Consider the following 12277-nt stretch of genomic DNA (forward strand, 5'->3'; position numbering starts at 1 on the left):
GTTGGTTGAAAAACATGATGAAATGGGAATCAAAGCCTGGAAAAATCCAGGACTATTCACTGCTCGTAAATATATTTCTGGATAAGTATCTCTTTTCATTCTCAATTCCAAACTTGAAAAACCTTGTGTCAGAATAATATGATGACATGGTATTCCAGAGTGACGGCATAGTGTTCCAAAGTGACCTAATAGTGTTCCAGAGTGACGGCATAGTATTCCAAACTGACGGCACAGTATACCAAAGTGACGGCATAGTATTCCAGAGTGACGGCATAGTATTCCAGACTGATGACAAAGTGTTCCAAAGTGAAGGCATAGTATTCCAGAGTGACGGCATAGTATTCCAGAGTGACGGCATAGTATTCCAAAGTGACGGCATAGTATTCCAGAGTGACGTCATAGTATTCCAGAGTGACGGCATAGTGTTCCAGAGTGACGGCATAGTATTCCAAAGTGACGGCATAGTATTCCAGTGTGGCGGCATAGTGTTCCAGAGTGACGGCATAGTATTCCAAAGTGACGGCATAGTATTCCAGACTGATGACAAAGTGTTCCAAAGTGAAGGCATAGTATTCCAGAGTGACGGCATAGTATTCCAGAGTGACGGCATAGTATTCCAAAGTGACGGCATAGTATTCCAGAGTGACGGCATAGTATTCCAGAGTGACGGCATAGTATTCCAGAGTGACGGCATAGTGTTCCAGAGTGACGGCATAGTATTCCAAAGTGACGGCATAGTATTCCAGTGTGGCGGCATAGTGTTCCAGAGTGACGGCATAGTATTCCAGAGAGACGGCATAGTATTCCAGAGTGACGGAATAGTATTCCAGAGTGACGGCATAGTATTCCAGAGTGACGGCATAGTATTCCAGATTGACGGCATAGTATTCCAAAGTGACAGCATAGTATTCCAGAGTGACGGCATAGTATTCCAGAGTGATGGGATAGTATTCCAAAGTGATGGGATAGTATTCCAGAGTGACGGCATAGTATTCCAGAGTGACAGCATAGTATTCCAGCATCATAGTTTTATTGAGTATTTGCTGCCTTTTTTTTTTTTGACAATTTGAAATTCCAAGTGATGATCACTTGTTTGATAAAGGTGTTAGGATCTACACCGAAACGTCGCACTAATTGTAATAAAGAAGTTGTTCATCCATAGAACTCGTCTTACCTCCTAATTGTTGTTTCCTTTTGTCAGAACAGTCCCCAGTACCCCATCCTTTCCCAAGAAGGGACTGAACTAAAGATTGAATTGTTACATTGTGAGACTAGGATAATTGTGATGTTTCTCTCCCAAAGTGAACCTGTACATTCACTGTTTTCAAGTGACATTCAACCAGTACCAATATTTCAGAGAGGAACATTCGTCAGCGAACCTGCCATCCAGGTGAAAAGGCGTGGCCGAGCCAATCAGATCTGGTCAATGGAGAAGTTGGAGAACAAGATCATTGACATGCGTGAGATGTACGAAGAGCGCAAGTCCCAGGGACTCCCGATGATGGTACAAAACGTTCTGGACGTCAGTGATGCCGAGATGTCCTTCTTTGACATCACTGAGGGCAATATGGTGTGTTGGCTTCACTGCATGGCTTGCGTTTGGCAGGATTGTGTACTGCATGATTATACAGTCTCACAACATACAGTCAACACAGGGCATAGTGGGACTATAGCTAGGCAGCATCAGGCGCTATGATAAATTTCAAGATTCTCAAATTTGTGTTAATTTCCGATTTAGTTTTATCCCTCAGTTTTAAAACTCAATAAATAGTCTGTTTTTTTACTTCTTAGTTTTAAATTATTGCAATCGATGGAATGGTAAAATAATAAAAATACCTCAGAATTGAAGAAAATCACTCTTGTTCTCTGAACATATTCTTACAAAGTAACACTATTTATCAAATTGCCTGCCACAGGGACTTGGTTGAAACTCCTAGATAAATCCCTGGCTACTAGAAAAATAACAGCCTTACAGTTGAATTAAAATGGTCAAGATTAAATTTTGGCCAGTTAGTTGTAAATTTTATGTAATATTTCATCAGTTTATTGACAGTTTGGTCATAATGTGCTTGATTTTGTTTGTCAAGTCACTTCTTGATATGGACACTTTACACAGTTAATTATTAATCTTTAATTATCATCATATCCAACTCTGTGTGTTGACTGTATGTGAGAACAGAAACTTATTATAGTGAAACAAACAGTGTGAGAATATCCTCTATCTTTAAAAAACACAGAAATGTACCATTAACTCATACAAAAATTCAGAAAAGCATATGTTGTATTGGATATATCATGAGATTGATACACTGAGATCTCAGCATGTTGGTGTTTGTTTACAGGATAAAACAGATTTGGTTAATTCCTAGAAGGCATATTTCTGGTAGAATTTGGGAACGATTTTGAGTTATGAGACAGGTATCTTTGAATATCTTCTTAAACTTAAAGATTCTACTGCTGAAGCAAATTCTGAACATCCTATTGAAATGAATATTCAAGTACTGTATAAGTCAGTTTACATATCATGCAGTCACATGGACAAGCTACTATTAGACATTTCATTTAGAGATTGTCAGCACCTAGTTTCAGCTGTATAACACTAGTGACTGCAAGAGGTAAGTTGTTGATGTCAGCGCAACATTGTCTTCACCAACTCTCTGTCGCTGGTTCTCTATCATTGACCACAGCTTCATATTTCTCCGATTATTTTCCACCTCCCCATCTGTCATTCATTGATAGTCGTCAGTATGTTAATTTGCTTCAAGTGATGTGCCTCTCTTCATTCGTGGGTCTTGAAGTCTGTCACTTGGCTCTGGTCGATGGTAGCTCAGCTGCAATATTGTCTTCTTCAGTTCTGTGGTCCACATGTTTTTATCAAAGCACCATTACTAAATAGCATGGCCTAATCCTTTTCAAGGAGTTGTGGAAAGCGGCCTGGCTTTAACTCACAGCGAACCAATTAGGAGGAAGTGTGTTTTTACTCAGATGGGAATTATTAGGCTTAAAGCTTGCAAACAAGATTCCTTGAAAATTAAGAAATAAGCTTTGCCATCAAAGTTTTTTGCTTGGTTATTTAAAACAGGGCCTTTTTATTTCAGCACATTTTTGTTGGAAATGGACTGTGTGATCCAAGTTTTCACTAATAACTGGCTCTGGGAATTGACACTCTTTCATCCACATCACAAGTCTAACGTTTTGTCCAGAAAATAATAATTAGCTTCTGATTCACATGAAATACAAAATATACCGTAACAGATTGGTTGCATCTGATGATTCTGTAATGTAATGAAATAGATAATCTCAGAAACCAGATCATATTAAAGAGAGATTGTAGTAAAGAGAGATCGTAGTTAAGAGATAAATTGAGTTATACTATCTCATTACTGTCTAGATTTCACTCATCTAAGTTAATGTATGTGAATAGTCAGTTGTTTTTCATTTCATTGACTTTTTTGTCCTACAGGATGAAGGTCCACCAGTCAAAGGCGACCCTTTCTACGAGTCTCAGGAAAACCACAACCTCATCGGGGTAGCCAATATCTTTCTGGAGTGTTTATTTTATGATGTGAAGTTGGACTACCATGTACCAATCATCAGCCAACAAGGCGAGGTGGGTGCCTTTGTACATTTACAGGGGGTTGCTAGCCTAGTGGTTAATGCATTCGCTCCTCTCACCAAAGGCCTGGGTTTGATTCCCCACATGAGTACAAGGTGTGAAGACTATATCTTGTGTCTCCTGCCGTGATATTGCCGGCTGCGCCATACCGAAAGACGTTACAACATGGTACTTGTTGTTACTTCGTCTGGCGCTCGGCATTCAGGGGCTAATACAAGGACTGGTCGTCTCGGAGTCGGTATACTGTGTCTGACTGGGGTATTCATGATATACTGCTGCATGGTATTTAAGGGGGCTAGCACTATAAAATCAGCATTACTCCAGACAAGTACAAGCAGCCACACATACACACAACACACATGCCTGCACGTCACTATAAAAGTGCAATAATCTTGGCTGTGACGTCAACCACCTTTCCCCTCACCACCTCATAGACAGTGGATGCATTCATACACTTACACCGCTGGTCTGTTTGTTTTATAAATCTGTCGTCTTCTGTAGTCGGTCATTTGTTCATGCAGCCAATAAATTTTCCAATAAATAACATCTGGGGATGTTAACCAATTTTTGTCATAAGAGGCAACTTGATCAGGTCATCCTGCTTGGTGACTTGGTTGATTGCATGTCCTTGTACCCACAAGGCAGGGATCCATGCTCATGATATCTTTAAATTCTTGCTCTACCTCTCTGACATCATTGCCATAAATCCTGTATTTTGGCTTTCATTATACTATGAAAATCAACAGATATCATCTTCAATGTCAACTATCAATAATCAGTTGTGCAAGTAATAGTATCCTGCCCTCCAATGCACCCATTTGCATGGTGGAAAACCTCACTTCTTCCACCCAACTCCCCAATCATCTGCATCTGATTATTGGAAGGAAGTGGGTATTTCCCACGCCTGTGCACAAGCACTTGACAGTGGATGAACAATTGAGAATAGATAGCTCAAAGTGGAGAGGGCTTCAGTTGAAAATCTAAAGATTTTTATTGTGTGATGACAGTCAAAATACAGGACTTACTGCAATGATGTAATAGAAGTGGTATTCTTGTAATCATGAACAGCTTTTGTTTGATATTTCATTTGCAAGCTGATGTTCCAACCATATCCTGATCACACAAGAATTAGGCTTTGATTTCTCAAGGTCCTTCACATAATTTTCATATACCAACAGACATGCACAACCTAGTTGACATGAACCTCTTCCTTTGATGAACTCCTTCACAGTATTGCTACTCATGTTTGAAGATTTGTGTTTGTCCAGCTAATAGTTCCTGTTGCCAACTAATTCTGGTCCTGTCTGTAGGTTGCAGGGAAGCTTCACGTGGAGGTGTCCAAGATGGGTGGCGCTGTACTGGACCGCTATGTGGACCTGACATCTGACAACGGGGAGGAGGATAATAATGTGCCCATGGGAGCCCCACTGATGGTCCGGGTAAGCTCTATGAAATGTGACGGAACTTTAATAATTTCTTGGTCCTTTATCAAGGATCAATATCATTAAGTCAATGTCGTCTGTCTTGGATGTTCCATTATCATAAGATTCTCTATCAAGGATCACCCATTATGTCAAGTCTTCTATCAAGGATCACCCATTATGTCAAGTCTTCTATCAAGGATCTCCCATTATGTCAAGGTTCTCTCATAATCGTAATGTTCTATCTCAATGATATCCTATTTTCTCAAAAAGTCCTTTATCTTGAATGTGTTATTTCAGTAAAATACTTTTGTCTCGAACACGCTTATAACAAACTGATGGATATAACAAACTCATTTTCTTTGTCACGGCTATTTGCTGTACATATGCTGTATATGTACTTATGGCGAATTAGGGTTATAATGAACTAAAATTAGTGGTCCCTTGAGTTCATTATAACCATAGTTTACTGTATGTCAATTTCCTTGATGGCTGTATTCTATTTAATATATGTGCACTTCTGGTTTTGCAGATCAAGATCCGAGAAGCCCGAGGTCTGCCGCCAGCCTTGTGTAACTTTGTGTTCTGTCAGTACTCCTTCTGGGGAGAGCGAGACCCCATGGTGGTACCTCCAGAGGTCAACCCAGAGATCATCACCAAACAGGACACTGTCTCCTTTATATTCAACCATGAAAATGTGAGTTGAATAAGATCACATACAAGTGATCATGTCCAAGGTACTACGTCATGGAAGTGACCTGTCAAGGGGAAGGTAAAAGGGAAATGTAGCTTGCTGGTCAGGGAAATGTAGCTTGAAGGTCAGGGAAATGTTGCCTGAAGGTCAGGGAAATGTTGCTTGAAGATCAGAGAAATGTAGCTTGAAGGTCAGGGAAATGTTGCTTGAAGATCAGGGAAATGTAGCTTGAAGGTCAGGGAAATGTAGCTTGAAGGTCAGGGAAATGTTGCTTGAAGGTCAGGGAAATGAGCATTTTGTCAGGGTAAACATAAATAGTAAGCAGGGGACAGTTTACCTGATCAGGTAAATGTATGAAATAAGAGGAAATCAACGGTGTAGCATATTTAACTTGCATATGGTTCCACAGAATCAGGCTCATCATGTTTCCATTTTTACAAATCATTATGTTGTTGCTTTTAGCTAGTGTCATCTTAACTTGATGAACACCTGGTCAAACTCAGACCTTACCTTGGAAATACTTTTGGCTTAATCTTATTGCATCTGAAATTGCAACCTCCGTCATTTACTCACTTTGCTAAGTTTACAGATTTGTCTTTACCAACTAGTGCTGTTATGTTTTAAAGGCAAGGACCACACTTCAAGTTAATACTCATTATATAGTTAAGCCTTGCCTAGTAAATGGTTAATGAAGGGGCTACTGTAGACAGATGTGTGCTGATGCTGACAGAACATCTACCTCCTAGTATCTGAAGAGTTCATAGAGAATTGTTCTCAAGGTGCTATCTATAGAAGGGTGGAGCCACAGGAGCCCATCTTCTGGTTGATATGTCAATGTTAACCATCCAATACCTTTGTCAGGACATCCGCATCCCGATATCGGAGGAGTTCATCGAGCATTGTTCTGAAGGTGCACTGTCTATAGAAGTGTGGGGCCACAGAAGTCAGGGCTTCGGCCTCAACGGGACCATGATGGAGTCGGCCCAGGCCAAGACACGCACGCTGTCGGACAGGTGAGGGCCATGCAGCTACTGGTCTGTGTACTGCTTATACTCATGGGCTTTCAAAGCCAGGTTCCAAATCCCCCCCAATGTCTTGCAGTAAGAGTCAGGAAAAATAAGGATCTCGGTTTTAGAATGTGTATAAGTGTGTAACGCCTCCCTGGTGTAGTTGATAGAGCATCAACCCGAAGAGCAGAATGTCTGTGGTTCGATCCCATGGCTAAGTCATACCAAAAAATCTTATCCCAATTGCGTTGATCAATGTTCATAATGTCAGTCACTGGATTGTCTGGTCCAGACTCGATGTTTTTCAAACCACTATCATTTACCTGAACTATTGTTGAGTGCAGCGTTAAACAAACAAACAACTATTTACAGTCCATGGTGCAACAGTTGTTGTGTTCAGAGAGCAGTGTCAAACAATATTTAATGCCTCACTCATGCCATCATTTAATGTGACACAATTGGCAAGATGTCTTCATAAGGTGTTTCAGTAGTGTCATATGACTTGTGTCCGTAATACTGTACAAGTCTCCTCATGTTTCAGATGGAATGAGGTGATGAGGAAGATTGAGTTCTGGTCCGAGGTGCATGAGCTGAATGACCAGGGAGAGTACATGCCTGTTGAAGTCATGCCAAAACCTGATGTCCCCACCGCTGGTGTCTTTCAACTCAGACAGGTCAGCATGCAGACAACGCTAGTCCAGGGCAGCCTAGTGGTTGATTCCCTATGTGTACAATGTGTCAAACCCATTTACTGTATTCCTTGCCATTGTATAACTGACATAATGCATGATGAATAAGGCTAAGGGACATCCAGACAAGCTCGTAAAAACTGGGGGATCTTAAAGAGATCTTTAAGGCACACTGATTGAAGTCCCTTACCAGCCATACCTAAAGACGTTAAAAGATGGTACTTGTTGTTATCATGCTGGTGGTCGGCATTAAGGGGCTAGAACAGAGACTGGTCAGCTCAGAGTCAGTATACTCTGTTGGAGTGGGTCTTCAAATTAAACTCTGACATTTTATCTCTGTGGGTTGGCACTATAAAGCCGGCATTAGTCCATACTAGTATACACACATACACACACATGTAGACATGAAAAAAAGGCTACATATGTCAGCTTCTGTTCTGCCTGTGCAAGATTATTCTGTCCTGGCATAACGGGGGTATTATTTCTACATTTTGAAAGCTCTCTCTCATGTTTTCTTCTCTCTCGACAGGGTCATTCCCGGCGCATCCTGGTGCGTGTCAAGCCAGTGGCCAACTCTGGGACACTGCCTCTCATCTGTGAGGCAATCACATCAGTTTCTATTGGTTCCATATCTGTACGATCCAAACTTCAGAAAGGTCTGGACAGTTACCAAGAGGAGGATTTGAATCATCTCCGTGAGCGTTGGTCTGATGCCCTCAAGAGGAGGAAAGATTACTTGGATGAGCAGATTCAGAAGCTCATTAATAAGCCAGGTAAGTGTCACTTCCAGTGATGGATATACAGGCAGGCTATACAGGTACCAGTAACTGCTAATAATCATAGCTCATCAACAAGCCGTTTACCATTCATTACCAATAACTGTAGCTCATCAACAAGCCATTTACCATTCATTACCAATAACCATAGCTCCTTCTAAGCCATTTACCGTTCATTACCAAAAACCATAGCTGGTCAACAAGCCAGGTTCAAGTCATGACCAATACCCATAGCTCATCAACAAGCCAGGTACCAGTCATGACCAATAACCATAGCTCATCAACAAGCCAGGTACCATTCATGACCAATAACCATAGCTCATCAACAAGCCAGGTACCAGTCATGACCAATAACCATAGCTCATCAACAAACCAGGTTCCAATCATGACCAATAACCATAGCTCATCAACAAGCCAGGTACCATTCATGACCAATAACCATAGCTCATCAACAAGCCAGGTACCATTCATGACCAATAACCATAGCTCATCAACAAGCCAGGTTCCAGTCATGACCAATAACCATAGCTCATCAACAAGCCATTTGCCATTCATGACCAATAACCATAGCACGTCAACAAGCCATTTGCCATTCACACCCAAAAACCATAGCTCATCAACAAGCCAGGTTCCAGTCATGACCAATAACCATAGCTCATCAACAAGCCAGGTTCAAGTCATGACCAATAACCATAGCTCATCAACAAGCCAGGTTCAAGTCATGACCAATAACCATAGCTCATCAACAAGCCAGGTTCCAGTCATGACCAATAATCATAGCTCCATATTTAGCCATTTGCCAATCATTGCCAATAATCATAGCGCACCAACTTGCTCACACTTTTCACTGCCTACAATCACTGTTGTCAACATTAATACCTCAGCCTACTGTTTTATCTATTATGATTTCAGATAAATCTGAGGCTGATTCTGAGAGGGAACGAGCACTCATCGAGCAGTGGGTGTGTCTGACAGAGGAAAGGAATGCCGTTCTGGTCCCCGCCCCTGGAAGCAGTATACCAGGGGCACCTGCGGACTGGTACGTCCTTGAAGCATGTCAAACAAGCACATCTATAGATTCCTTTTTCCCATCCTCTGATTGGTCCTTTCTGTTCTGAGAAACAGATCACTATGACTTGGGCGTTGACTCCTGCTCCTTGGCTAATTACCAACATTCCAGGGCACCTGCTGTCCTTTTTCCTTGTTGCCTGATACCAACAATCACTTCACATGTGCATTTTGAGAGTTTTAATTAAGTAAACAAGCATGTGTCAACATATTTGTTTAGCAGATTCTGAAACTTACTTTAGGGCCTAAGTGTCCTTGTCATCTGAGACAACGCAAGTTGCTGTACTGAGTTTGACCCTTAAGTTTGCCAGAATCTGATGATCCTTGGTTTGAATCCTTGGTTTGATTAGCTGATCATGCTTCTTGGTTTGTCAGAACCATACCCATGCCTGCGGGTTTAACCAAAGTGGTAAGCTCATCAGGCCTGTGTCACAGCAGGCATGACCCCCACATCCAGCAGACTACTGTGCTGTAACTGAAATACTGGTTAACACTGAGATCAAACTACAACATGTGTGTGAGTCTATATGTGTGTGTCCTGAGGTAAAATGTCCTTGTTGATTGCAGGGACCCCCCACATGACATGGAGGAGCACTCCCCAGTCCTCTTCCTAGATCTTAATGGTAAGTCTTGCGCACACTCAGACATTTTCACAATATGAAAAAAACATGTGGATGAAGTCAGTTAACAATTGCATTAAACATATTTTCTCCTTGTTCTAGCCACAATAGTCTTTTCGGTTATACATGTTAATGTGGGTTACAATGGGCCTCCCAGTTCTGTATGTCACCCCTGTTCTGTACATATTAATGTGGGTTACAAAGGGCCTCCCAGTTCTGTATGTCACCCCGGTTCTGTACATGTTAATGTGGGTTACAATGGGCCTCCCAGTTCTGTATGTCACCCCTGTTCTGTACATGTTAATGTGGGTTACAATGGGCCTCCCAGTTCTGTATGTCACCCCTGTTCAGTACATGTTAATGTGGGTTACAAAGGGCCTCCCAGTTCTGTATGTCACCCCTGTTCTGTACATGTTAATGTGGGTTACAATGGGCCTCCCAGTTCTGTATGTCACCCCTGTTCTGTACATGTTAATGTGGGTTACAAAGGGCCTCCCAGTTCTGTATGTCACCCCTGTTCTGTACATGTTAATGTGGGTTACAAAGGGCCTCCCAGTTCTGTATGTCACCCCTGTTCTGTACATATTAATGTGGGTTACAAAGGGCCTCCCAGTTCTGTATGTCACCCCTGTTCTGTACATGAAAATGTGGGTTACAAAGGGCCTCCCAGTTCTGTATGTCACCCCTGTTCTGTACATATTAATGTGGGTTACAATGGGCCTCCCAGTTCTGTATGTCACCCCTGTTCTGTACATGTTAATGTGGGTTACAATGGGCCTCCCGGTTCTGTATGTCACCCCTGTTCTGTACATGTTAATGTGGGTTACAATGGGCCTCCCAGTTCTGTATGTCACCCCTGTTCTGTACATGTTAATGTGGGTTACAATGGGCCTCCCAGTTCTGTATGTCACCCCTGTTCTGTACATGTTAATGTGGGTTACAAAGGGCCTCCCAGTTCTGTATGTCACCCCTGTTCAGTACATGTTAATGTGGGTTACAAAGGGCCTCCCAGTTCTGTATGTCACCCCTGTTCTGTACATGTTAATGTGGGTTACAAAGGGCCTCCCAGTTCTGTATGTCACCCCTGTTCTGTACATGTTAATGTGGGTTACAATGGGCCTCCCAGTTCTGTATGTCACCCCTGTTCTGTACATGTTAATGTGGGTTACAATGGGCCTCCCAGTTCTGTATGTCACCCCTGTTCTGTACATGTTAATGTGGGTTACAATGGGCCTCCCAGTTCTGTATGTCACCCCTGTTCTGTACATGTTAATGTGGGTTACAATGGGCCTCCCAGTTCTGTATGTCACCCCTGTTCTGTACATGTTAATGTGGGTTACAATGGGCCTCCCAGTTCTGTATGTCACCCCTGTTCTGTACATGTTAATGTGGGTTACAAAGGGCCTCCCAGTTCTGTATGTCACCCCTGTTCTGTACATGAAAATGTGGGTTACAAAGGGCCTCCCAGTTCTGTATGTCACCCCTGTTCTGTACATGTTAATGTGGGTTACAATGGGCCTCCCAGTTCTGTATGTCACCCCTGTTCTGTACATGTTAATGTGGGTTACAATGGGCCTCCCAGTTCTGTATGTCACCCCTGTTCTGTACATGTTAATGTGGGTTACAATGGGCCTCCCAGTTCTGTATGTCACCCCTGTTCTGTACATGTTAATGTGGGTTACAATGGGCCTCCCAGTTCTGTATGTCACCCCCGTCCTGTACATGTTAATGTGGGTTACAAAGGGCCTCCCAGTTCTGTATGTCACCCCTGTTCTGTACATGTTAATGTGGGTTACAATGGTCCTCCCAGTTCTGTATGTCACCCCTGTTTTGTACACTGCAGCGGAGGACATGAGCACACCCAGTGCCAAGGAAGGCTCCCAAGCTGCTGGTATCAACTCCATCCTGCCCAAGGAACATGGAGCCCAGTTTGTCTCATTGCCGATCATCAAGAGCTTCACTGAAAAGGAAAATGTGAGTTGGAATGATATCTTATTGTCACCAAATATTATTGAATAATCTTCAGAAAAAGCCTAACTTCATTTTATTTGTTTCCTTCTTATGTGAAAATTATGCATTGAACTTTGATGGTATGCATCTTTAGGTATGTGCACTGGTATCCTGGGATTCCTCCATCCATGACTCTCCCCACCTGAACCGATTAACGCCCGCCAACGAGAGGATATATGTCATCCTAAAGGCAGTTGTCCGCCTGAGTCACCCCGCATCCATGGAGCTGGTCCTCCGCAAGCGAGTCTGCATCAACATCTACAAGAAGCAAAGCCTGTCCTCCTTCACCAACATCCTCAAGAACAGGTTCATCGGAGGGGTAGGTGTAGACTGAACTGTGTCATCAGAGGGATAGGTACATGGGTTCATCGGAAGG

General features: G+C 42.4%; 1 protein-coding gene across 12 annotated transcripts in view; it reads left to right on the top strand.

The window, feature by feature from the left end:
* Nucleotides 1–12277, top strand: part of LOC139474070 (kinesin-like protein KIF13A) — a 258490-nt gene that overhangs the window by 221181 nt on the left and 25032 nt on the right. For 10 of the 12 annotated variants that reach the window (XM_071256931.1, XM_071256940.1, XM_071256970.1 and 7 more), the window contains 11 exons: nt 1358–1570; nt 3464–3610; nt 4927–5055; nt 5570–5734; nt 6593–6744; nt 7280–7412; nt 7957–8200; nt 9116–9242; nt 9839–9894; nt 11735–11865; nt 11996–12220. In XM_071256931.1, the coding sequence (XP_071113032.1) occupies nt 1358–1570; nt 3464–3610; nt 4927–5055; nt 5570–5734; nt 6593–6744; nt 7280–7412; nt 7957–8200; nt 9116–9242; nt 9839–9894; nt 11735–11865; nt 11996–12220 (1722 nt within the window). The remainder of the gene's footprint in view (nt 1–1357; nt 1571–3463; nt 3611–4926; nt 5056–5569; nt 5735–6592; nt 6745–7279; nt 7413–7956; nt 8201–9115; nt 9243–9838; nt 9895–11734; nt 11866–11995; nt 12221–12277) is intronic. The other 2 variants (XM_071256977.1, XM_071257015.1) reach the window with 1 other exon arrangement.

The sequence above is a fragment of the Haliotis cracherodii genome, unplaced genomic scaffold, assembly GCF_022045235.1.
Source record: "Haliotis cracherodii isolate W230 unplaced genomic scaffold, xgHalCrac1.p SCAF_1, whole genome shotgun sequence".
In the NCBI taxonomy this organism is placed as follows: Eukaryota; Metazoa; Mollusca; class Gastropoda; order Lepetellida; family Haliotidae; genus Haliotis; species Haliotis cracherodii.